Source organism: Xiphias gladius, chromosome 18 (genome assembly GCF_016859285.1).
Source record: "Xiphias gladius isolate SHS-SW01 ecotype Sanya breed wild chromosome 18, ASM1685928v1, whole genome shotgun sequence".
NCBI lineage: Eukaryota > Metazoa > Chordata > Actinopteri > Istiophoriformes > Xiphiidae > Xiphias > Xiphias gladius.
In genome coordinates, this window is record NC_053417.1 from 24,142,883 (window position 1) to 24,168,098 (window position 25,216).

At 42.8% G+C, this 25,216-nt stretch overlaps 2 protein-coding genes across 4 annotated transcripts; both read left to right on the plus strand.

The window, feature by feature from the left end:
- The first annotated feature begins 393 nt into the window (after window positions 1-393).
- tfcp2 (transcription factor CP2) lies at window positions 394-10,234 on the plus strand. Of its 2 annotated transcripts, XM_040153651.1 has the most exons (16): window positions 394-755; window positions 1,107-1,316; window positions 2,893-3,044; window positions 3,662-3,738; window positions 3,860-3,965; window positions 4,231-4,337; window positions 4,618-4,770; window positions 4,906-5,016; window positions 5,720-5,808; window positions 5,947-5,995; window positions 7,608-7,701; window positions 8,155-8,245; window positions 8,363-8,469; window positions 9,024-9,166; window positions 9,342-9,393; window positions 9,530-10,234. In XM_040153651.1, exons 2-16 carry the CDS (start codon window positions 1,195-1,197, stop codon window positions 9,565-9,567), a joined length of 1,491 nt encoding a protein of 496 aa, XP_040009585.1. In that variant the 5' UTR covers window positions 394-755; window positions 1,107-1,194; the 3' UTR covers window positions 9,568-10,234. The 2 variants fall into 2 exon arrangements, with proteins under 2 accessions (XP_040009585.1, XP_040009584.1); XM_040153650.1 differs by having other exon boundaries at window positions 8,155-8,469.
- Window positions 10,235-11,577: 1,343 nt separating this feature from the next.
- Window positions 11,578-20,740, plus strand: csrnp2 (cysteine-serine-rich nuclear protein 2). 2 transcript variants are annotated; one of them, XM_040151707.1, is made up of 5 exons: window positions 11,578-12,226; window positions 14,157-14,329; window positions 14,470-14,732; window positions 15,295-15,591; window positions 17,454-20,740. In XM_040151707.1, the coding sequence occupies exons 2-5, from the start codon at window positions 14,170-14,172 to the stop codon at window positions 18,414-18,416; spliced, it is 1,683 nt and encodes a 560-aa protein (XP_040007641.1). In that variant the 5' UTR covers window positions 11,578-12,226; window positions 14,157-14,169; the 3' UTR covers window positions 18,417-20,740. The 2 variants fall into 2 exon arrangements, with proteins under 2 accessions (XP_040007641.1, XP_040007640.1); XM_040151706.1 differs by lacking the exon at window positions 11,578-12,226 and having other exon boundaries at window positions 13,860-14,329.
- The last annotated feature ends 4,476 nt before the right edge of the window (window positions 20,741-25,216 follow it).

Here is a 25,216-nt window from a genome sequence, read left to right on the forward strand (position 1 = left end):
ATTAATCACTTCTTATCGTTGTGTATTGATTATATTTTTTCAGTCTTTGCATTGTTTGTAGTTGATGGTAACTACTGACCTCCACGAAAATGGAGACTGAAAAAACGGGTTCTTTTTACGAGTGAAATATCACTTCTAATCATGGCTGGATTAACCTCCTGCCAACCTCCTATTGACCCTCACTGTACATGACAGTTTCATTATTTCCCTGAACAGTAAAAGGCAACATATTAACACACTCAAATTGCTTATTTCTTTGTTTATTTAAAAAAAAAAAACCCTAAATGTTGAGTTTACTATGAATCAAAACTGGGAAAACTGGTAACCCAACCTCATGTGTTATCGGCCATAAACGGAGGGTGGCGGTAATGAGCACCAAGGTTCATTCGCTAGTAACGGCCATAACAACGCGAAGAAGAAGGACAAACGGAAATTACGGTATCTCCTTTTCCTGACAGGGCTAGATAAACAAACAAAAGCAAGACATTATATTACATATATTTAGGAACCTGGGATAATTTTGATGCATTTCTATTTAAAGATATGTCTACCAGGAATAATTTGTCCCCGTGAATCCCCAATAACGGAGGCTTAGAAGGGCTAGCATCCTACTGGCTAAGTTCGCCTGTAGGCTACGTCGCTAGCTAAGTGTTTAGCTTGACATGTTTATTTTAGTGGTGCGACGAAGGAGCGCGACATGATGACACGAAACTGTGGCAGTGTTAGCAAGTAGCTACACTTTTTTCCACTTGGAGGTAAGCTTTGTGTCTTTAATTGAATTACCTAATGAAATAAAAAATAACAAAGTCTAAAAATACTTTCGCTTACCACAGGTTCTTTGAATCTCAGCAGTTCTGCGGTGCACGGTCGCATACAACGTGTGTGTAGACTACCGTTAACTTACCGTTAACCTCAGAGGCTCTGCATTGCACAGAATGATAACCTGTTAACGACAATTACACGCACTGCTAATTTGATCCTTTTGCCTTGTTTTTTGTTTGTATTTCCCTCGATTAAACGTTCAGATGTTGACATGTTAAACGAGGTGTAGAGTTGGAGCCACACTCGATCATAATAAACTTATTATTTCACTTTCTCCACTAAAGATCGGAAGGTTGTGGGACACAGGTATAAGACTTGGCTTAAGTTTTAACCGGAGCTGCACTCCGTAAAGATCACCGCATCGCCGCCACCATGGCGTGGGCTCTGAAGTTGCCCCTGACAGATGAAGTGATCGAGTCCGGACTGGTCCAGGACTTTGATGCCAGTCTGTCGGGCATTGGCCAGGAGCTTGGCGCTGGGGCATACAGCATGAGGTACAGTACGACTTTTGGACGGGTTGAGTGTCCTGTCTTAAGTGTACTGTTGTTATTGCTACTTAAATATGTCATCTGATTTGTGACTTTATTGTATGTACCATATGCACTATATTTGTTTTATTTGGGGACTGAATTTTTGATATAACCAGTGACAGTGAAGGTACTGTCAAAGGGGTGCCTCCTTCAGCTGTCACTTTCTAAACTTAGTGAAACTATCATCTGCTTGAGCTTAAATATCAGCAGTGTATGTTTTCACTTCTCCCTGAGCTTTTAACAGTCTGATTATATTAGAGCATCAACAGTTATTTGATTAATCGAATAGCTGATTAACACTAAATTAATTGGCAACTATTTTGATGAAACGTTTTTCAGACATTTTTTCAGAAGAAAAATGCCAAAAATGAGCTGGTTTCAGTTGCTCAAATTTGAAAATCCCTTGCTTTTTCTGTCTTCATAGTATAGTAAACTCAATATCTTTGGTTTAAAATTAATGTTTAATTGTACCCTAGATTTTATGTCTGATCTTACTTTGTAGTTTGTTTCTCGTGTTCTTTATTTTCAGACAGTTGAATGTTAAATCCCCTCTCAAAATCATTCACAGAACATGTTTTTGGAGTCTGAGGTCATTCATGTGTTAGGGATTTTAAATGAGGGTATTTGTTTTTTTTTTTTTTTAACAGACTTTTCTGTTCAAATCAGCTTTATTAATGTGCAGTGTTTCACATTTTCTGTCATCTCGGCTTTGTGTCTGCACCAGTGTGCAGTTTGAGCAGAGAAATCTCATAACACTTTGAATTTGTACATGGATATGTGAAGTCCTGTGCTGAAAGATAGCAGAAGGGCAAATTAGTCACCACATGCGGATGAACTGCAAAGCAGTACACTGCTTGGTAACAATCATATGAGGAATACTCTTTGATGAAATCTGATTGGAGACTTAGACTTTCCTATCACAATGCAGCAAAGTCCTGAATCACAGAGTGTAAATATCGGCACACAGTTCTGTGGTATTTAATTTGGTGAGATCTTATTCAAGAATTGAAAGTCCAGATAGATATTTATGATGTTTCTGCTCAGTTTTCCATGAGGAAAATTGATGTGAAATCCATTAAATTTTTGCTGACTCAAGCATTTTGCTCTGCTGGAGAAAGATCACTCTCTTTTGTGCCCTTTTCTTGCTTGTTAAATGCTCAGTTATATGATACTGTACAAGCTGCAAAGTGCCTGCTTGTTCCCTGAAATTGTTTTGTTGAGAGGAAAAATTATATACTGACTGGATACCTTGGTATTTATGGATGTTGCCCAAATTACCCCCATTATAATTAATGAACTGCAAAGCTGTTTCAGGTGTTGTCTGGTGATGGTGGGTAGTGTTAGACTCTCCGCATGATTTAACATTATTTTTATCATGAGGTTGAAAAAAAAATCAGTTTTTACAATTAAATGTCAATATTTATTTTCTGTACCCCTTTTTTTTTTTTAATGAAAAAGCAATAATAATTGTATCTCACAGTGAGGTGATCAGGCGTTGGCATCTTACTGACAGTTTCGTTCTTTTGTCTCTGTTCTCCAGTGATGTACTTGCCCTCCCCATTTTCAAGCAGGAGGAATCCAACCTGCCTCCAGACACTGACAACAAGATCCTTCCCTTCCAGTATGTTCTGTGTGCAGCTACCTCGCCAGCCGTTAAACTGCATGATGAAACACTCACCTACCTCAACCAAGGTCAGCATTGGGATCCCGGCCACGCTTTGTGTAAATTTATTGAGACCTAAAAATGTTGAGTCAAAAGCCACTAAAAGCCAGTGCATTTGCAATTGATCTTTCTACATTTTTTTATCAAATGGATGACTGCAAATCTTCATAGACAAATTGGATAGTGGGAATTAGATCAATATGGCAATATATTGCAGTGTGGTCTGTGAGGGTATGTTTTTGATAAACTAGCAACATTGTAGTGATACATTCTTTTCTGGCAGCTCAGCCTGTTGTCAGTTTATGTCTGTTTTACGTTGAAAAGGTGAAAGACATTCTTCTCTGTTACAAAGAGATTGTACTGTATCATGATTACCTCGCAGTGTATGTGGTATTGCAGAAGTGGCTTTATAGTCATGCCATCGTTTCCATGGGCAACATACTGTATCGTGAGAGTGTTGTAGTGTGAGTTATTCTGTGACTCCTGCCGTGGAAATAAACAAAGAACAAAGAAAGATGTAAAAATTTTGCATTTTGTGATTAGTATGACTGCAAAGGTTGGATATCAACTGTGAATATTTGGTGACTTGTGACAGCCTGGTAAGAACTGAGATCCATCAATTCACTATGTGGACTTGTCATTACAGGGCAGTCCTATGAAATTAGAATGCTTGACAATCGGAAAATTGGGGAACTTCCGGAAATCACTGGGAAAATGGTGAAGGTAAGATTCTGACATTGGTGTACATTACGGTATATTTGCACAGGTCAGTGTCTTCCAGGCAAAACCAGTATTCTTTACGTCTCCCTTGAATCCTTGAAAAATGAATTTCTCTGAATTTCAGAGCATTATTCGTGTGGTGTTTCATGACCGACGACTACAGTACACAGAGCACCAGCAGCTGGAAGGCTGGCGCTGGAACCGGCCTGGGGATCGCATCCTTGACCTGGGTGAGCACTGAACAAAAAATGGCTATTCTACTTTAAGTTTCCAGACAGTTCTGGTTCTTCTTTATTATATTGGATTTTTGTGTTGGAAGAATGTCGCTGTGCAGCCTTGTGAATCGATCAAGAATTTTATAGATAAAATCAGTTCAGTATTTTGACTGTTCAGCTGAACTTCAAGCACAAGATGGTGGTGATGATATTTTGCAAAAGATGGTGTGCATTAAGAACTCTTTTGATAACAGCCTGTTTTGCATTGATCCATTTGCAGATATCCCCATGTCAGTCGGCATAATCGACCCCAGGGCTAACCCTACTCAGCTTAACACTGTGGAGTTCCTTTGGGACCCATCAAAAAGAACCTCAGTTTTTATCCAGGTAGCATGACGAACAACACTGTTGTTTTCCTGAATTACTTTAATTCATGAAAAGCAATGGCAGTAATCTCAGGCAATTTGTAGTACTTTCGCATTCTAGCACTAAGCTTGTTAACATGTAGTGTACTCATCTATTCTGTTTTGCAAAATGGCAGGTAAAGTGAATGTTATTCTGCAGGCAGTAATTACTAATACAACAATTTTGCAAAGATATTTTTATCCATTGATTCCAGACATAAGTTCTGCATAGATTTCAATTTTATCTTCCTTTCATTTTTTAGGTTCACTGCATCAGCACAGAATTCACCATGCGCAAGCACGGGGGAGAAAAGGGTGTGCCTTTCCGCATCCAGATCGACACCTTTAAAGAGAATGAGAATGGAGAGTACACAGAACACCTCCACTCTGCCTCCTGCCAAGTCAAAGTCTTCAAGGTGAGGGGACTGAGAGAAAAAGAACAAAAATGAAAGGAAAAAAATGATGTACTAAAATGCAAAATGCAAATTAGTTGTTCTGATCTCTGGTGGTGTTGTTTGTGACCTTAATGACCCCCACATGACCGGTTTCAGCCTAAAGGTGCAGACAGAAAGCAGAAGACGGACCGGGAGAAGATGGAGAAGAGGGCGCCCCAGGAAAAGGAAAAGTACCAGCCATCCTATGAAACCACAATCCTGACAGAGGTTAGCATATTACTCAAAGAGACAAATGATGATATGATGAAGAGAAGGCTCCTCAAAATAGAACATAAGATTTTAACAAAAAAGGTCAGTGAAGTGAGGAACATTCTTATTTCCAAAAATGGGAAAATTGGGATAAGAACAAAAACAGTTTGTGATGGGCAGTCAAAATGTTGATACCAATTCCACCTAGAGCCGCAACTAACAATTATTTTCATCATTAATTAATTGTTGGGTTTTTTTTTAATGTAAAAAAAATTGAAAAAATGCTCTTTACAGTTTCCCAGAGCCCAAGGTGGTGTCTTCAAATTCCTTGTTTTGTCTGACCATCAGCCCAAAACCAGAAATGTTCATTTTACACTGATATAATACAGAGAAAAGCAACACATCCTCACATAGAAGAAGCTATAGAGAATGTATGGCATGTTTTCTTGAGAAACAACAAATGATGAATCCACTATCAAAATAGTTGCCAGTTAATGTTCTGCCTATCGCCTAATCGATTAATCAGCTTATCATTTTAGCTCAAATTCCAAAAAATGATGTAAAGCTAGAAAATAACATTGTGAATGGCACACAAACAGACTAAAGCACAAACTGTGTGGATAAATGTGAGGGGAAGCTGCAGCTTATAACTGGTCGCAGCAGAAAAGTGTTTCTGAGGTTATTTAGATGCCACAATGACAAAAGTGTTGGTCTTTTGCAGTGCTCTCCCTGGCCTGAGGTTACATACGTCAACAACTCGCCATCTCCTGGCTTCAACAGCACTCACAACAGCTTCCCAGTTGCAGAAGGGTACGAGCGTTTTAACAGTTTCTACCAGTGCTTCATGATGAATGTTGCTTGCTGTTGGTTAGTGAGGAACACACATGATGTTTAGATTCTTCTCTTCTTCTTGGATTCTAACATGTTTAAATTTTCATCCTTTTTTAGAAACGGATCTCCAAACCACCAGCCAGAACCTGTCGTCCAGGTAGCAGATGTAAGTACAAGTGCATTTTCATTCTGGATTTATATTATTGCCTGACAGCCTCCTGCCTCCTGCCTCACTGAACCACTGCGTATTAATATTCACGAATGCAAAGGTGACATCTAGGTGTTAAATGTCTGCCTCCCATTACATTCACCAACGCACTTTGAAAACATAAATTGAAGACAAATCAGCTCAACCTGCGTCACGGTGTGAATTGAAAGCATTTGATGACAATAATTCAAAAACACAAGGTCATGACACTGAAACTCTTTTCTTTGCATTGCAGTTATTTAACCTTAAAACATGATGTCAGAATATTTAGTTCTGTACACGCTGTACATTTAGGCAGCTGTCTAGCTGATATGTTACGGTCAGTCACATACACCCATTGAGAAATGGTAGGTAGGGGGACGTAACTTAAGAAAATTTAATAAAAAGGAATAAATCTCTGTGCAAATTCAATTCTTGCATGAGTTATATCCACTAATAAATTAAGGTTAAATAGGTTAAAAAGGTTAAATAAGTAGTTTCACGCAAATGTATGTTGAGAGCACAATTACTGTGCTACCAAGTTGATGCAGAATACCATTTCAATAGCTGTCTTTAAAATTGACTTTTTACAAATTGTTTTTTTTGTTCCTGTACATTTTGCAGGAAAGGGATTCAGTCTTGGTCAAATCTGATTGTCGTTTTAAATTTTTTTGGCGTGTGTACACTTTCTTTTTGTTTTGAATATGTTTTTCAAAGCTTAGGACAAAAAGAATGGAGTAGCCGTAAAAAAACAAACAAACAGTAATTTCACACTTAACTTTGTGAGCTCACTCTTTGGTCCTGTTCATACCTGACATCAACATGCGTCTCGGGTGATTCGATCACGAGTGGACGGCTCTAAGTACGTCGGTTCACACCTGGTATTGGAATGCGTCTCCACGTGTCTCCAGTCTCCAGTGAACTTGTGATTGGATCTCACTTCCCCGCTCTGTATGAAAATAAACATGTACAACAATTCACTTTGCAAAGACCAAATGCATTGTTGTTTTTAACCGGCGGGAGGCAGCAATGCATTTTCCCGTGTCTAATCTGCTGGAAATTAAAAGAAGAAGAAGAAGGAGAAGAAGAAATCAAAACAATACAGACTGGGTCTATTCCTTGGCGTGCTCCAAGCAAACCAAATCGCCCAAGATGTTTGATGCAGTCGTTATATCTTTCTATGGGCTTTTAAAATTTTCACACATCATGGACAAAAGCCATCTTACACGATTTGTATGACTTGTGTTTGTTTACAAATCAGTAAGTACATTCACTTACGCAGAGGACGTCAGTTGAGTAGGAGGTCCTTCAATGCGGCCCAGGATGCATGTGTGTTCACATCCATAAAAGAATGTGGCTATATGTGGCCAAGATCACCTCAGAATGTGGTCTGAGCGATCGGATCTAAAATGTGTCCTCAATCCGTCTTGGGTGCATTCACACCTGTATTTAGAGCTGTCCACTTGTGATCGGATCGCCCGAAAAGCATGTTAATGCCGAGTCTGAACACGGCCTTAGATAGTCTTTGAGACATTTACAGTTATGTGTTTTGACCCACGTTCTTATTTCTTTTCTTTTTTTTTCTTCTCAGAATTTGTTACCCACAGCAACACCACAGGATGCACAACAGTGGCTTCATAGAAACCGCTTCTCTCCCTTCTGTCGGCTGTTCACCAACTTCTCAGGTAAAATGGCTTGCGGATACGGAATTGTTGCAAAATATTCAAATCGCACCCATTTATTTTTTGTGTAGTGTCACTTACAGCTGCTGGTGCCACTGATGCCAGAAAAGCAAGCGGGGACAGGGAAGTAAATCTGGTTTGATTTAGTGGATATAGGGTGACATAGAGTAAAAAAAAACCTCACCTCAGCCCTGCAGACATAAAGCACCCACTTTCCAAAAGTGTCCTTAAAATAGGCACAGAATCACTGCCAGCACCTTGGACTGCGTAGCTGACCTTGTAGGGTGACCTCCCTGAGGAGAGGTCAAGTGAACAGGCTGTTCCTCCGCAAGGAACATGTGGTGCACATGTAAACTGTTGGGTATCCAAAAACAAACTTGTTATCCTTTAATTTAGGTTCACGCGTAGAGGGAGGGGTTTTATGCACTTAAGCAAGGTCTTGTTTCTGTGTACCAGGGACAGACCTGTTGAAGCTGACCAGGGAGGACGTCATTCAGATATGTGGGCCAGCAGATGGTATAAGACTCTTCAATGCACTGAAGGGACGGTGCGTCTTCTTTTATGTAATCCTGCTTGAAAACCCTCAGTTTATCGAATATATCAAGACGGGCTTCATACATTTATGGACATTTTGTTATTTCCTCTGTGTGGATGCTGTTTTTAGCGTGGTACGTCCAAGGCTAACCATCTACGTTTGCCAGGAGTCTCAGCAGGCACGGGAACAGCAACCGAAACATGAAAACGGAGATGCTGCCGCCAACACTTTCTTTGGTTAGTCCTTGTTTGTGTGGTTCGTGATCATGTTTGTCTTAGCACAGTGCATAAAGTGATCTTTGAATTACACTTCACTGATGAGGCAGGGAGATGCAGGACAGGATGCTTGACAGTCAGAACAGTTCAGAGGCAGTGTTAGGCATGTCACAAAGTCGCAGCATCATTGCATCGTAATAACAATTACAAAACTGGCAATCATCAAATACTTTTAAAAAAAATAATTTTTTTTTAAGTTTTGGCAACATTCTTGGTGATACACAGCCATTGCTGTAGCACTAGAAAGTGAATAGGCATATTTACCGAATGTTGAAATATTTCTTGGAAGTTCAAGTGTATCTTACGGCACTGTTCTTTTCGTTCTGCTGTGGTAGCCGTTGTATTTTTGTACAAAGTGTATATTAATGCACAAAATACAGTCATAGAGTGTTTAAAATAGTTAAGATTTTCCTAGAAACTATAGAGTAATCATGACACATACACATTAAGTATAGATTTTACTGTGTAGGAAAATGACTAGTGTTGACTGGGCCTGCTTTTCTGTCTGGATGCAGTATATCACGCCATCTACCTGGAAGAGCTTACAGCTGCTGAGCTGACAGAGAAAATCGCTCAGCTCTTCAACATCTCACCCCGACAGATAAACCAGATATTCAAACAGGGTCCCACTGGCATCCATGTGCTTGTCAGTGATGAGGTAAGATAATGTTTTTTTTGTCTGTAATCCCCTGCTCTCTGTCTCTACCAAGGCTGCACTTTCAAATCATGTCACAGATGAGATGAGACCAATATAGACTAGTCGTCATTACACGCTAGTAAACAGCTTTAGCTTGTTTCCCTTCCACATTAAATATTAACTCTCTTTTTAACAGATGATTCAGAACTTCCAGGATGAAGTATGTTTTGTTTTGGACACAATGAAAGGTATATGAGCGTGACTAATAAATGATGATGATTTATTTTTTATTTTTTCTATATTTGGCACAGAGCCTCGATGAACTTTATCATTGCAGGTTTATTTATAAAACCTTACCCTGACATGATTTCCTTCTCTTTCCAGATGACACAAATGATGGCTACCACATCATCTTGAAGTGAATACCGGGCAGGAGAATAGCATAGCCTTTCTTTAGTCCAGATCCAGTCAGCCCCTATAGAGCTTCATACTCCTCGCTGTTCTTGGATATGTGGCGATGCCCCAGAAAACCTCTCGAGGCTGCTAGGAGGAACATGTGACTGAAGCACCTGGCCCTCTCCTCACTATACCTTATTGTCTTACTTTTGAGGGAGTGACTCTGTTACCACAGTGAAGTAACGTTCTCCTTCTTGCCCTGCCATTGCCTCCCTTAAGTGGTTGCATTTTCCTCTGTTGCTTATGTCTCATGAAAGGGATTAGCGGCACCACAGCTACTATCGCTGTTTGTTTGCCGAGCATCTGGTGTGCCAAAGCTCTGTCTCTTGTCTCTTTAAAAAAACAGCCAAAAAAAAACAAAAAATCGAAAATGCAAAAAAGAGGAGACAGTTGCATTGAAAGTAATTGACTTTGAGTGTGAAGTGCAGCATGACTTCTCGTCTTCATGCTAGGTTACTTTACAGGATCCACGTATACCAGTCTGCAGGAGACATGGTATAGCTCACATAACCACAAGAAGCTTCAAAATCAGCAATCAGGACATTAAGGGAAACTGCTGGAATCCAGCTGTGCTTCTGCGATTCCTTTGAAAGCTAACAATCTCAGTCTTTCACTGGTTTGTATTATGTTTGAAAAAAAAAAGACACGTTTTTCCTAGCTCCCAAACACTTAGGGTCCCTATAGTTAGTGTAGAGCGCATACTGGCACTCATGGTTGTTGCTTATGAGTCTTGAAAGGTGATGGAACACTGTCTATGTTTGTGATCACACCAGCAAACTGTCTCCGGTCCATGTGCTTCCTGTCCCTATCAGCATATTTAGCACATTTTTTTTTGCCCATTTTCCAACATTATTTTTAAGACGATCATTGTTTTAAGATGCTTTCATCGTGAATCATGCTTTACGTTGGCAGTACTTTTTAAAATACTGTTTTTTTGTTTTTGTTTTTGTTTTGTTTTTTAAACTTACGTACATCTCTTCATCAATGTTTTTGAATGTTACCACTTCCAAATACTAATACATGTAATGGGTCGTTGGGCACACCAGAGCTGCATGTGAAAAGATAGGGCTAGTTTATATTCAGTCTGTTGTACTGCTTACATGAAATTGATAGCTTGACATTTTAGATATCCATCTTTGCCCCATCTCATCAGCATTATTAAAATACTTACCCATGCACCGGCTGCCATCTGTTTCTCTCCTTATAATCTTTGCAAAAATAAAAATGCGTTGTTTTTTTTGTTTTGTTTTTTTGTTAAACTGTATCCTTAATTTTCCTAAGTCCCTCAAAAAAAGTGTTCAAAGGTGACGAGTGATTTTATTAATATTATTTAACACACAGCTTTCCCTTTGTTGGCCGGACGTGGAGGATCACTACCTCCAGGGAGCGTCATCTTTATTGCCATGGAAGCTACACAATAGCTGTCATGTCATATGATCAAGGTGGCCAGACGGTTCCGGGTTCGAGCCCCCTCCTCTGCCGGGGCCTTTCTCTGTGGAGTACGCGCGTCCTCCCCTGGGCACCCAGGCTTCCTCCCACAGTCCATACGGCCTGTAGGTTCAATTGCCGACTAGGTAGTTGTGCCGGCCTCGTACCAGACTGACGACATGTCCAGGGTGTACCCCGCCTTTTTCGCCAAATGTCAGCTGGGATTGACCCCCGCCGCCCACCACCACCACCAACCCCCTCCCTCCCCCAGCGACCGAGATCAGCGGACTAGCTAACGGATGGATACAGGACATTGAGATCGGGCCCATGCGCAGGTCCGTGTATAGCGTGTAGTGTCACTGTCAAAATATCCCTCGTCTGTTTCTGTTTCATATGAACAAAGAAGCAAAAAGCAAAAAAAAAAAAAAAACACCCACTACATTTCCCAGCATGCCTCGGCGCAGGGCATACCTGTGATGTCACAATAAGTATATATACGGCCACAGGGAAGAATTTCTTCCTCCATTGTTACGTTGTAACAAACGGGGCCGGGGCGAAGCGGGGAGAGAAAATTCGCAACATTTTGACGAACCAGGCCGGTGGTCGCGTTCGTGCGAGAAGGCGGCGAAGTGAGCCCGGCCGACCGAACCCGCCCCGGCGAGAAAAGGGGATACGCGGACACAGATGTCAGCGGATTTCTCCATTGCGAGCGTTTCAAGGCTTACATCAGGAAGATAAGACGTTCGGCTGTTTACATTATTCATGCTGCACCGAAAATGTTGGGAAATAAATCGCAGCTAATCCTATGACGTGCCTCCCACTGCCGTCTGTCCTTTAAATAGATGGGCATGCAACATTTAAATAAAACCGGCAGGTCTAATAGACAGCCGCTGTTGTCTGCCTGATCTCTCGGTGTGCAGAACAATGAGCATGGAGCCCGAGTAGCCCGGTACAGGCAGATATAAGTGTTGCAAATTGACAATCAGGCGAGCCTTCAGCCCGACCGGTTTGGGTTAGCATTGCTCCACAGCTGCGGTCCGGATCCTCGGCTCAGGCAGATCGGGTTTGGCACCAAAAAAAAAAAAAAACCCCGAAAAACCCAGCTCACGGGGCGTTAAAAGATTGATGTGCAGCTCGTCCTGGGAAGAGAAACGACCTACGAGTTGGTTGGAATAAGGGTCCCTGTTTCTGCCCCAGGTAAGAGGGTTTAGTATTTCATTTACCGGGCGTTTTGCCATTGTGCGTGTGTGTGTGTGTGTGTGTGTGTGTGTGTGTGTGTGTGTGTGTGCGCGCGGGCGCGCGTGTGTGTGTGTAAAAAATATGAAGAGCGCTGGTGTACTGGCGAGAGAGAGAGAGAGGGAGAGAGAGAGAGAGAGAGAGAGAGAGAGGGAGAGAGAGGGCCTTTCCCTGTCAGAATGATAACATCCAACCTCCCCCAACACAAACCGGTCACTTGCTGCATGCACGCAGTTCAACAAATACCTCGTCCCCACCGCATGTCCCTGAAGGTAAATATACCACGAAGTCACAATTGTCTTCACACTGTAGCCTGCCACTGTCCAGCTGAGTCCTTAAAGGAACAGGAGGGTGACTCTGATTTTCACGAGACAAAACGAGCCCACCGTTCAAATTCAGCCTGCGCTCTGTCCGCTCTGTTTATATTTGAGTCCCGGTCGGGAAAATGGTTCACGTTGATGCCCCAACCACGCCGGCATCTGCGTGTGAACCGTCGGGACCTGCGCTTGTTTGCCACAGCCTCTCCGGGGGTTCATTTCAGCTGAGGGCCTCATTCTCAAATAGCACCATAAAGGAAAAAAAAAAAATCCACATTAAAACTGAATCTATGATTTTTTTTTTTTTTTTGCTCTGCAACATCAAAATCCCAGAAAACCCACAGCATCTCCCTAAGCACCAGGACATGAACTGATGGATGACACAACTGGGCTTGTGATTTATCTTTGGAATATTACATCAGATTTTAGGACTTTTTTTTGACAGAAAGCGCCTTCATGTCCTCGTAAAATCACTACGGCTGCAGCAGTTGTTTGATTATTCACTGTCCACAGAGCAGCTCCGGGATCTGTCTCTATATGACATCATCTCTTGGTTTAGCTTAAAGACCAACTGCACTGTATTCAGTGTTGTAGCTGTGTTGAACATTAGTCCCATTTAAGGGCTGGATTTTCTGTCCGAGAACTTAAAAAACCTGAATGGATCGCGGCTCGTTTGGAGCCATCCCGTTTTTGGGAATGAGGACCCAGTGTGTTGCTGTCGGTAGCATGTGACATGTAAGCCCAGGCCCGGGTAACAGTTTGCCTCATGCAGAGGTAGAGTTGCACAATAAACTAGTAATTACCTGTAGACGTCTGTTATTCACACCGTAGGCGGTGCTATCATGATAAGCTTAAGGTAAAGTTTTGGACGTGGACACGCTGTCTCAGTGAAATATCGTCTTGCATAGTCATTTATTTGGACTGTGTCTTGAAAATACAGAACTTTGTGAGGTGCAGTTTTGACCACAGACTTGTGGGGCAAAACACAATGTAATACATAGCACATCCATTGAGCTGTTTCCAGTCACCTTGCTCGACCTCTTCCGCCCTTGTGACTGATCAGCTACAGCTTTTCAGATTCACTCCTATTTAATGACCCCCCCCCCCACACACATTGTTTATAGCAGACTTAAAAAGAAAAAAAGAATGTGAAACCATAGAGATCATTTGCTTCAAGGCTGTTCGCATAAACCCTGCTTGCCTTGTTGCCATGGTGACATTGCTAGACTTGATTTCAAAGTCGGATTTCATTTTTCGTGTGTGTGTGTGTGTGTGTGTGTGTGTGTGTGTGTGTGTAGGGGGGGGGGGATGACGGAGCTGGAATACAGATGAAAGACCAAAACAGCTGATATCACCTTTTGGTTTCTGTGTTGGCGATTCGGTGCAAATAATCCAGTTCTCTGACTGACAAGAAGAACAATTTGTCTCCAACGTAGTGCACACATGTTACACAGTGGCACAGACGTTGCCCACTCTGCCTCTTATCATGCAAATTTCCTCCAAAAATGCCCCTTTTTTCTCTGCTGGCGACTTTTTGCTCTGTGGCTCGATGTGTGCTGCTCTCTGCCCGCCAGACACCAAGTTTCCATGGAGGCAGGTTCGTCCCTCAGCCTCAAACGAAGATATGAAGAGGTGGACAACAGCTCTCCATTCTCTACACCTAAGGACTCTGACGATGACATCTCCAGCAGTGACAGCGCTGACAGCTGTGACAGCCTCAACCCCCCTTCCAGCACTGCATTTACCCGTAAGGAACAACAGAAGACACACATTAAAGGCAATATACCCTAAAACCCACTCAAACACTTCATTAGAAAAAAGTACTTTCGGTCATTACTCATGTACAACATTACGTTCAAAATCTCTCCTCTTTCTCCCCCACCCCAGCCACCTCCATCCTCAGACAGCACAAGCCGTCGCCGGGGGGGAAACGCGTGCGTTTTGATGTGGTGACGGTGTACTACTTCCCCCGGCGCCAGGGCTTCACCAGCGTGCCCAGCCAGGGGGGCAGCTCGCTGGGCATGGCCCGTCACCACTCCTCCATCAGACACTACACGCTGGGCGAGTTTGCACGCGAGCAGGAGAGCAGCCACCGGCACACGTTACGCCAGCACCTGCGCCAGGAGAAGCTCAATGCCCGCAAGATGAAGGTAAATTCAGACTTCTCATCTAATTTTTTTATTCTCACTTGCAAAGCAGATGATGGCTCCATTTGCAGTGGTGGAAAGTAACTAAGTACATTTACTCAACTATTCTACTTAAATCAAATTTGGGGGAATTTACTTAAGTATTTCCATTTTATGCTACTTAATACTTATACTCCTCTACAGGGAAATATTGTACTAGTCTGCACTACATTTATCTTCCCTTCAGTTTAAGATTTTACGTGACCCTGGTCATTTTGTCCTGTTGGGGCCCCGTGCCATTGTCTCTTGAGTTGTTCGCAGTTCCATGAAAGAGAGAGTTCCTGTCTAAACTTCTCAAATGGTTTGATTTTGTTTACTGGCTCAAAGAGGTAAAACTCTCCCATATTCATCAGAAAAAGAAAAACAAAATTAATAGAAATGTGTGTAGCTTTGTTTTTTCTCCATTGCATTCGATTAATTCTCTCACGACCTCTCAGATTTATCTTGTCAGCCACTTGAACTTGAAGCAGGGGATCAGTCTCATATTGTCCACAGCTCACAGTCCCACACTAACTGTCCCCCGCAGCTGACGAGGAACGGCACAGTGGAGTGTGCTCAGGCCGACCTGCTGACTCTGGAGGACGTGTCCGACGAGGACCTCGACGTGGACGGGGTGGAGGTGGACGACTGTTTCTTCCTTCAGCCACTGCCCACAAAGCGCCGACGAGCCCTGCTGCGAGCCTCCGGCATCGCCCGCATAGACGCGCGGGAGAAAGCTGAGCTCAGAGCCATCCGCCTCTCGCGGGAGGAGTGTGGCTGCGACTGCCGTTTGTACTGCGACCCCCGGCACTGCGGCTGCAGCCAGGCTGGTATTAAGTGCCAGGTAAGGATGGTCGGCTCGTCTGCGTGGATGTGCAGAAAGAGGAGAGCCCCTGCGCAGTTTGCTGAGTCTCGAATGAGTCAGTATGCACTGCTCGATAAAATGCGTGGTATTCCGTACTTAAATCATTTTTAATTTGAAGTCATACGTGTAAGCATTCATTTCCCCATAAGCCTTTGACTTGTCATGGTAGGAAAAGCACTAGTGTACGTAATGAAATTAATGATGGCTGAATTCCGTCTAGCTGCTTCAGTCTCATGCTGGCTCACTGTCACACTGTCATAGCTTACTGGGAGTATATTAGTAACACCGGTGCTTTTCCTCCTGCGACAAGTCAAAATGTCTGCTTTAGAAAAGGCCTATTCATTCCATTGTAAGCAAACATTTTTGCTTAATTACGGCTTGATTCGATGTAAGTATAAATCACGATTTGATTCCGTGCCTGGGCCAGCATTGTGTATCCATGAAATAAACATTCAGTTAGTTCCACTGAGACAATCCGTATTGTTTGAAAAGATAAATCAGATTACCCTGTCCCCTTAAAGCGTGATTGCCTAGATAAATTATGCTCCTGCAGAACGCCGTTAGAGTTTTGCCAGGTTTACAGAATGCGTGTGTTTTTTGCAAAGTTGGATGTTTTACTGTACTTGCCGGCACTCTAACATGGTCACTCTCTCTGTCTTCCTTTTGTTAAAACCCCCTGTGTGTGTGTGCGCTTCCCCTCTGGAAGAGAACAACCCAAAGGACCGTCTGTGCATGCACAGAGTAGTCATGACGGAGTGTACTATTTTAATGAGTTGAAATATGTAAGCCGTCATTAGTGGGTATTATATTCAGGCTTTTCCATATGACGGCGGCCTGCAGCCAGATGGTTTCATTCAGGTCGAAATGCATCCGATCAGCACAGTGAATCAGGAGAACCTAAAATCAATGCACTGATGCAGGGAGTGAGTTATTTAACCGTAATCTTTTTGTACACCTCATTTATCTCAGTTCGATTCATTGAAATGAAAGATTATAAATAAAACTGCTAGCGCCTCCGGACAAGATAGTATTGTAGATAGTACTCAGATCAACATTAAAATCCTTTCACCACTTGGTGCATTTGTGTGTGTGTGTATCTGTGTTGACTGTGAAGGATCGCAGTTGTTGCATGACTGGGTTCCTTACATTGCTACGAATTAGTAGTATGTGTGAATGTATGTGGACCATTAATTTCCAGTAAAATTTTAAGTTCAACATTTGTTTAAAAGCAAAGTGTATGTAAGATTAAAAGCTGCATGCGTTGTTGATGTCGGTCCATCTGTTAATACTTCTGCCAAGGAGGTTCTGTTTTCACCCGTGTCCTGTTGTTTGTTCGTTTGTCAGCAGGGTTACACAGAAAGTACTGAACCGATTTGCACTGAGCTCGGTGGAGGGATGGGGCAGGGGCCGGGCAAGAACCCATTAAATTTTGGGGCAGATCCAGATCATTTATTATGAATTAGATTTTTTTTTCTAAAAGTCTGGTGCATCATATTTGACACTGACCTTGGCGGAGCTCTGCGCTCTCTGAAGGCCCTTCGAGTGTTATTTTCTGTTTTTTATAATATATGTTATATTTTCACCTGTCGTGAGAAAGCACACCTAAGTCTGTCTCACCCTGGCGTATTACACGGTAACCAGGTATTGTCTTGGTTGCCGTGATTTTAAAAAAGAAATTTGGTCTCCTTGTCTCAACATGTGCTGTGTCATCTGTCTTTGTCTTTTAAGCTTCATAACACTTGTGCAGATTATTCAGTGAATTCCAAGTGTTTCCTCTACCCTTTCCTGTTAAAATAAAATGAAAGCGAAACCTTAATTGTTACCTCTGCGTTCTTCCCCAGGTGGATCGAATGTCTTTCCCGTGCGGCTGCTCCAGGGATGGCTGTGGCAACGTAGCGGGTCGTATTGAGTTCAACCCTCTGCGTGTGAGAACACACTACCTGCACACCATCATGAAGCTGGACCTGGAGAAGAGGAGGATGCTCATCCAGGGGACTGGGGACCAGTATGCTGAATCTGACCCAATGTCCTCCCCCACTTCCACGTGCCCTACTTCCCCGGACCTGTCCTCTGTCGCTGGCCTGGACTCTGAGCTAGAGGAGAGTGAGGTGCAGACAGTTGTGGAGGTTCAGGATCTCCTGGCAGAGCAGGACATACTGGAGCGAGAGAACGAGACAGCTGTGTTGCACCTGCAGAGCGCGGAGGAGCAGGAGAGGAGGGAGAGGGAGGAGGCCGAAGGGGAAGCGGTGCAGCAGGAGCTGGGCGCTGGAGGTCTCACAGAGCAGCCTCTCTGCCTTCTGCCTGGTGCACTGGGAGGGGACCTGCCCGAGCAGGCAGAGGTGCCGGGTGTGGAGCAGGTCCTCCTGCAGGGGCCATTCCCCACCGGGGCCACGGTGTTGTGCATCACTGACAACCAGGAGGAGAGCCCCTCTGACATCCTCAGAGACTCCACTTCCCTGCTCTACTATCAGCTCAGTCCCATAGAGCCCGGAGCCTTTGAGACCCTGCCCAGAGTTGAGGAGGCTGAACAGGAGCAGCGCTTGGTGAGAGAACAAGATACAGAAGGAGGCGAGTGCGTGGAGGGGAAACGAGGAGGGGAGGAGTCGAAGGATGATAAGCCTGAAAAGATCACCCGCAGGCAGAGTTTGGGAAAGTCTTTGTCCAATGTGATTCTGTGCTCAGAGGAATGTGTGGCAGTGGTGGAGGAGAAGCCCTCGAGTCGTCACCAGAGCCTCCCCGAAGAGCAGTGCCAAAGGGAGCCCTGTTTGGAGGAAGAAGTGGATCCACTGCCTCCTGAAGTTTAACTCTAGCTTCTCTGCAGATATTTTGCACAATAGCTTCATCTAAGATGAATAAATTACTCATTTCACATTTATTATTGCTATCATTGAGAATGATTAAAGGTTGCCATCTCTTGTAGTGACTTTCATTGAGATACGTGGAGGAAGAGCTTGAGTATTACAATACATGAGGGAGGGGAGAAGCTGAGAGCACGTACAGATCACTCTCCAGAAGTGACATGGATGCAGTTACAAGGCAACATTTTACGTTATTCTGTCGAGGGGGGGGGGGGTTGAATGCGGCCTTAATAGAAAAACATAAAAACACTCGTGTGTAGGAGTCATTTGTCGATGAGAAGTACAGCAAGTAGTGCTTTGTTCATTTCCAACACAGCAAACCGAAAACACAATGTGTGAATGCTGACATAAGCCTTTTGTTTGGTGGTATATAAAACTATCAACACTAACACCAGTTGTTTTGCCGTGCGCACGGAGCTGGTGTATCTAGACACTTACTGGCTCAGTTCCCATTACAGTCGACGTGCTGTAGGTCGAGCCAAACGAAGGCCTCTGATAGTATCCTCCGCTGAAAAATAGACCTAATAATCCTGGAAATACTTGTTTCTGTGTACTGTATATGCATCTGCAATGTGCAAGACAGAGCCGAGGTTGCTGCTTCTTTGATCTGTATGCACATTGTGAACTGAGGGCGGCGAGCGTCGTGGCTCCGCCTCCGTCGAGACGTGAAGGTAAAAGCAACGCAGAGCAGCAGACTGGCACTGGCCTTAGTAGATACTCTCACTCACCTCGGGCTGCTCACGCGGGTGCAGTCGATTCGTCAAAAAAGAACAAACAAACAAACAAACAAACAAAAAAAAAAACAACCTAGTTTACCTAGTTTACCTGTAGTTGCAATGCCTATGATATTATTTCATGGAGTAATGTGTCTTTTGTGGATTAGATACTGTTGGTCTCACAGTCTTTGGTTCTTTTTTTGTTGTTTTGTTTTTTTCTTTTGAGTGAAAGGAAATGTTATCTCACACCGCTACACTGTAATGCCATGTAGCCACTCTTGTCATGTCACGGTGAAATGCCAGAATAGATTTTCCTAGTCCTTTTTTTTGTCGCGAGTCGCTCTGTAAAGGAAGGGATGATTCTGAGTCACGTGAAATTTCATACCAGGAAATCAGCATTTAAAGAGTCAAAGAAAACAACAGCCTGTGCTTCTGGAAGTAGTTATATGAAATGATGTGATGTTACTAATTTATGGAACTGATTGACAATAACCTGAATTTGTTTATTTTACATTCGATCTGTATGTGTGTGTGTGTGTGTGTGTGAGTGTGTTGGGTATATATGTGTATGCCTACTTTACATTTATATGTCTATGTGAGAGAGAAAGGTGTGTATGCATCTGAGTGTGCATGCACATATGTATGTACTGTATTACTAAAAAGGAGCGAGGATGCGTATTTTACTCCTGAAAGGTGCTGATGTTACAGATTTACAATTCACTGCTTTCTCTCCCTACCATCATGAGAAATATGATTTCAAGGAGCTGTTTCTCGGTGACTGATGTTGATGATGAGGTCAAAGTGTTGGAGAGCGCCTTGTAGGAACGCAATAGCTACTGCACTGCAAATCATTACGGCGATTATGGAAGGAGGCGTTTTGTCACTGAGTATGTAAATGCAATCGTATAACATTTCTGGTCTTTAAATGTCTTTTTTTTTTTTTTTTTTAAGCTATGTCTGATTTACTCTGACCTGCATAAGTGTGCCGACTCTCCTTACACAAAATCGGTCCTTTGTTTTGTTGCCTAAAACTACAGCTGTTGCTTTTGGCGACAGCCCGCCCAACACAGGATGTGCTGCCGTGTATGAGACGTCTGATGTCTTTTCTTTGCCTTTTTTTTTTTTCAATCGTCTTAATATAAACTTGCTTGAAGAGTTGCACCAAAGCAGTGGTTTCAAGCCTAATTAAACGATGCTTTCATCCATCAGATTTTAACAAAGCAGTCTCCTATACTTATCGTGAGGCTGTGGAACTTATTGTGGCCCTTTGTGTTCGCTTGACTTTGCCTTGCAATAGTACCATCTTTGAAGTGATGATGATTACAAGCTGCCTATTGTTGAGCTTTTGTCCTTGGCTTTCCACTAATAGACTTAGGTTTGGGACCACTGCATCAAATTAACTCCAGTACACTACGTGGTTGTGTGTTTCTCCGTGTGAATGGGGTGCGTGATTGTTGAAGAGACTGGTAAGTTTTGACTTCATCTAAAAGCTGTGAGAACTACTCTCATGCTAACTGTTGCCTAAAGTGGACAAAAAGTTTTTTTTATACAAAAATAAAAACAATAAAATACTCATTTCAAAAAAGGATAAAGGTTTATGTTTGTTGATTTTAGCACTTGATATGATACCCTTTATTTTATGATCACAGCGTTTAAAGGTTGCGCTGCCATTAATCACCTTTTGCCAGACCTTGATTGGGTTAGATTACTAACACACGGCGGTTACTGATGGTCCTCTAGGGGAACGCAGACTTGAATGTAAAACATACAGAACACATAAAACAAATATGTAAAAAACAAAACACACACACACACACACACACAAACAAGCTAAGAAACAACAATACAATACTGCAATAATAGGGAGAGCTTTGAATCTTTATAGTTTGAAGAGAAATTAATTCCAATACAATTATGCTTCAGAGATTTCCTTGTTTCTAAACGAGAAAAAAAAAGATTAAATTATTCTATCACATAATTGTATCTGATTGTTTGGTCATTACAATCACCCAGAGCAAACTGATGTGACTGACCCCGAGACATTGTGCGTGGTTACACCGCAGCAGAAAAGCCGAAGATGGGAGGCCATCGTCCTGCCTCAGACGCCGGAGGTCGTGACAGTGGCTGGCGGCTTCTTGCAGCTTCCTTACTGCCCACGAGATGGCAGCATAAACTCGGCGCATCCCTGCCAAACCCAACCCGCTCTGCGAGCCGCAGCATCTGCGCGTCCTGGTGTTCATTCACTCCGGCGGCTGCTCTGAAACCTGAGGCTCTGCGTGTTTCCATGCAGCTCGGTAATAGTACGGCTGGAGACATTAACACAGCCAGTCCCCTTTAGAGTGTTGTCTTTTTTTTTAACGTGGTGCAAACTTGGTAAAAGTAGGGCAGGCTCTCCGCTCTGACTGACCTGGCCTTCATTTCTCAGAGTGACCAGTGGCAGTAAGAAAACCTAAGCTTTTTTCAGCATTTCCCCTGCACAAGCAGATTATACATTATCTTACAGCTTACGGGGGGGATTTTCACGTTTCACCGCGTCCAACAACTGATTGTTGGAGCCAAAATATTTGCTCTGTTCTCTCTTCAATAGCAGGAAGTTGTGAGCTGGATAGAGCGGCACATTGCCTCCCCTCTATCCCCCACTGGCCTGAGCCAGAAGTGGCTTCTCATGAGCGGCCTTCTGCCAGTGTAACCCACACAGCTCTGAGGTCTCTGCGCTGGGCTGCAGGATGCAGGCTCACTGCCCTGACAGTTACTTCCCTTCAACTGGCTCCGCAAAGCAAACACGGATGAACCCGGTACAAATAACAGTCATATCAGCGAGCGTGTGACTTTTCTCAGAGATAGCTATTATCTCCATGACGGTGATCATATCGTTATATTAAAAAGGGAACTCCGCCAGTTCTGCACGTGAGGCTCAGTTTACACAGCTTGAAGAGCAGTGCTCGGCCTGTGTGAACAGTTTTTTTAATGTTTTCTGTGGCTCTGAAGGACCGTTGTCAAGTCAGCGAAAATAACTAACTAATAATTCTCAGTTTTTTTCCCCAAAGCCCCTTTTCGCTACCGTACCGTACTCCAGCAGTTTTTGAAATAACTGTGACTTTTATACCACTATTACTTTACAAGTTCTGCAGAATATAAGCATCGTTAAAGCCGTTTTCAGCAAACTTCAGTTTTGTTTCCCACTACTGTAACCCATTGGTTGCCAGGATTTACAAAAAGTACTGTAAAAGGCCCAATTGTAACTCCCCGGTTTAATATAATCTTGATTTCTTCCACTGGACCTACATTTATCTACTAGTAGGACCTGGTAGTTAAGTTAAGTTATCTTATACTGTAAACTGTGGGCTGTATTATAAAGAACAAAGTTGAAGGGTGGGTTTTGAAAGATTTATCAGGAATGAAAGGCCTCAAAAAAGATACTACTGAGTTATAGGAAATATAGGATTTAATGCTTTTGAAGCTTGACTCAGATAGCACAGGACTGAGAGGCAAAGGGCTGAAACAAAGGACATCTTTTCACTACTGCTTCAGTTTGGTCCCTTTTGCGTCCGATGTTTGTCTTGCAAGTTTCCCAACTTTGTGGCAGTGCAGTACTAAATCGCTGGTGCACCCCTTTAAGTCTGTCTTTTCACTTGAAGTCATCTGATTAAAATTTCCTTTCCCATCTATGCCAGTCACCGTGTGTGTGTGTGTGTGTGCGTGTGTGTGTGTGTCTGTGTGCCATACACACACACACACACACACACACACACACACACACACACACACACACACACACACACACGCACACACACACACACACACACACAGACACACACACACACACACAAACAAACACCACTGACATGCAGAAACAAATTACCTCTGGAACCTCTGGAACAATTGTGGCAGCGGTACACAGCTTCGAGAACTATGCGATCCTCTGTTTAACCTTTCCGGCCTCTGGTTTTCTATTGTTTTACTTCTCCAATGGCCGGAAGAGGTCTGATAGCTTCAGGGCTGATGAAGGAGCACATCAGGAGCATGTGGAATGATTTTAAGAAGACATTAAAAACAAACATATAATTCAATGAGGGATGAGAGTTGCTCCCAACTTTATCTGGGCTTTAATTTCACTGTTGTGACTGGACAGAGCCATGGAGAGCAACTGGGCATTAGGCGGGTTAGGGTTAGGAGTGACGTACGTGAAATGGAAAGTTGCCACACCACCTCACTCCAGTCTACCAGTCTGAAAGTGCTGCTCCAGCGCCTGGAAAGAATGCTCCCTCTTTCCCCCTCTCTCTGTGACGCCAGCGCTGTGGCATCATTAGGCCTTCACCGAAACCAATCCCTTTTAAATGGCACTATTCATAAAACTGGCTAATGGTATTTTCACTACTCTGCCCTGCTCTTCACATGCTGGCTGAACTGAGGAGGGAAATCTAGACCCTCTGGGGAAAAGTTCTTTCTGTGTGCTCAGGAGAGAGGGTCCAAATATCCCCCCGAAAGGAGGAAGAAGGAAACAATAAAGGCAGTAAATGTCAAACAAAACTGTAGCTGCTCAAACTTCCTCTTTGGGCCCATCAGTGAAACGATAATACATCTCCATAAGCTTGTCTACATACAGTATCCGGTGCTTATATCTTAAAAAATTAATTTGTTCTCATAGTCTATATTCTCTAATATATGCGCCTGATATTGTATACAGATGCATTTTCATAATAGGGTATGCTCTACTGTACGTTGTAAGGATGCCTTAAAGCAGTGGTGTCCAATCTTTTTTAGCCTGTGACCCCATAAAATGAGGCAGTATAACACAGGTTATAGCCTTAATGTGGACATTAGAATGAAAGGCATTTTTCTTAATCATCTAGTGGCCCGTCAGATTTGTCTTTCGACCCTTTGTGAGCGTCCCGACTCCCAGGTTGGGAGCCACTGCCTCGAGGAGTTGGTTCGCTCGAATTTAAAGAAAGCAGATTTTCTCAAGCCCTATGGGACGTAGCGCTGCAGGTAGTTTTATTGTTACTTGTTATTTTTTTCTGTGAGATTTCTGCTTTCGAACCAATACAGTGGAGGTAAATGTGACGTGACCGAAATAAATCGTGAAATTAGCAACACGTTTTTCCAGCAGCATCCCAGTGAAACTGAAACCTCGACAGAATGCACAGTCAACTGTTTTTACAATACAGAGTACCACAGGTTGTTAGAAAGCATTCTATTAATTGGCCAGTTAGAAGAATGATTATTAAAGGAATTTAAAAATTATTATATGAATCCATCAATAAATAGGTCAAAATAAAAAGGTTTTATCAAAAACAACATAAAACAATCAATAAATGCTCAAATCAAAATTCAAATAATGAATATCCAAATAAATACAGGCATTAATTTGAAAATATGTTTCAAAAAAGCAAAATACATAGCCAAATTCACAAACTGAATCAAATGAATAGTTCAGCATTTTGGGAAGTGTGCTTATTCCCTTTCTTGCCAGTATCTGTATGATAAATATGAAGCTACAGCCCACAATCAGTTAGCTTAGCTTAGCATAAAGACTTGGAACAGGGGAAACAGCTAGCCTGGGTCTGTCCAAAGGTAACAAAAAATGACTTTGAAGCATTAAATGCAGCCCAGGATTGAAATAGGTTTGAATGTGCAAAAATACGCTAAACCCAACACCAGGAGATTTCTATATGTCATCCACCTCTGGGTATAAGGTGGCACTGCCAGAACAAGAAAAAAAAGGAAACTGAACAAGAAGCAAAAGCACGGCAGCGGAGCTGAGTGACTCCCAGCAGAACCACAAAAACAGCTGTGTGTCCACAGCTGTGTGAAATATGTTGTGTCCTCGCTCTGTCAGCTAGTCCCCGAGGACTAGTCGTTCATTGCTACATCCAAGTTCCCTAACAACCATGACACAACATACACAATGGGAGTTACTTAAAAAAAAAAAAAAAAAAAACCAGCATGTAGTTTCTGTTCCATGCAGGTTTCCTTGTGTTTTTTTTAAAACGTTACATGCTCTTGCTTCCTCTCAGTCCTGTAATATAA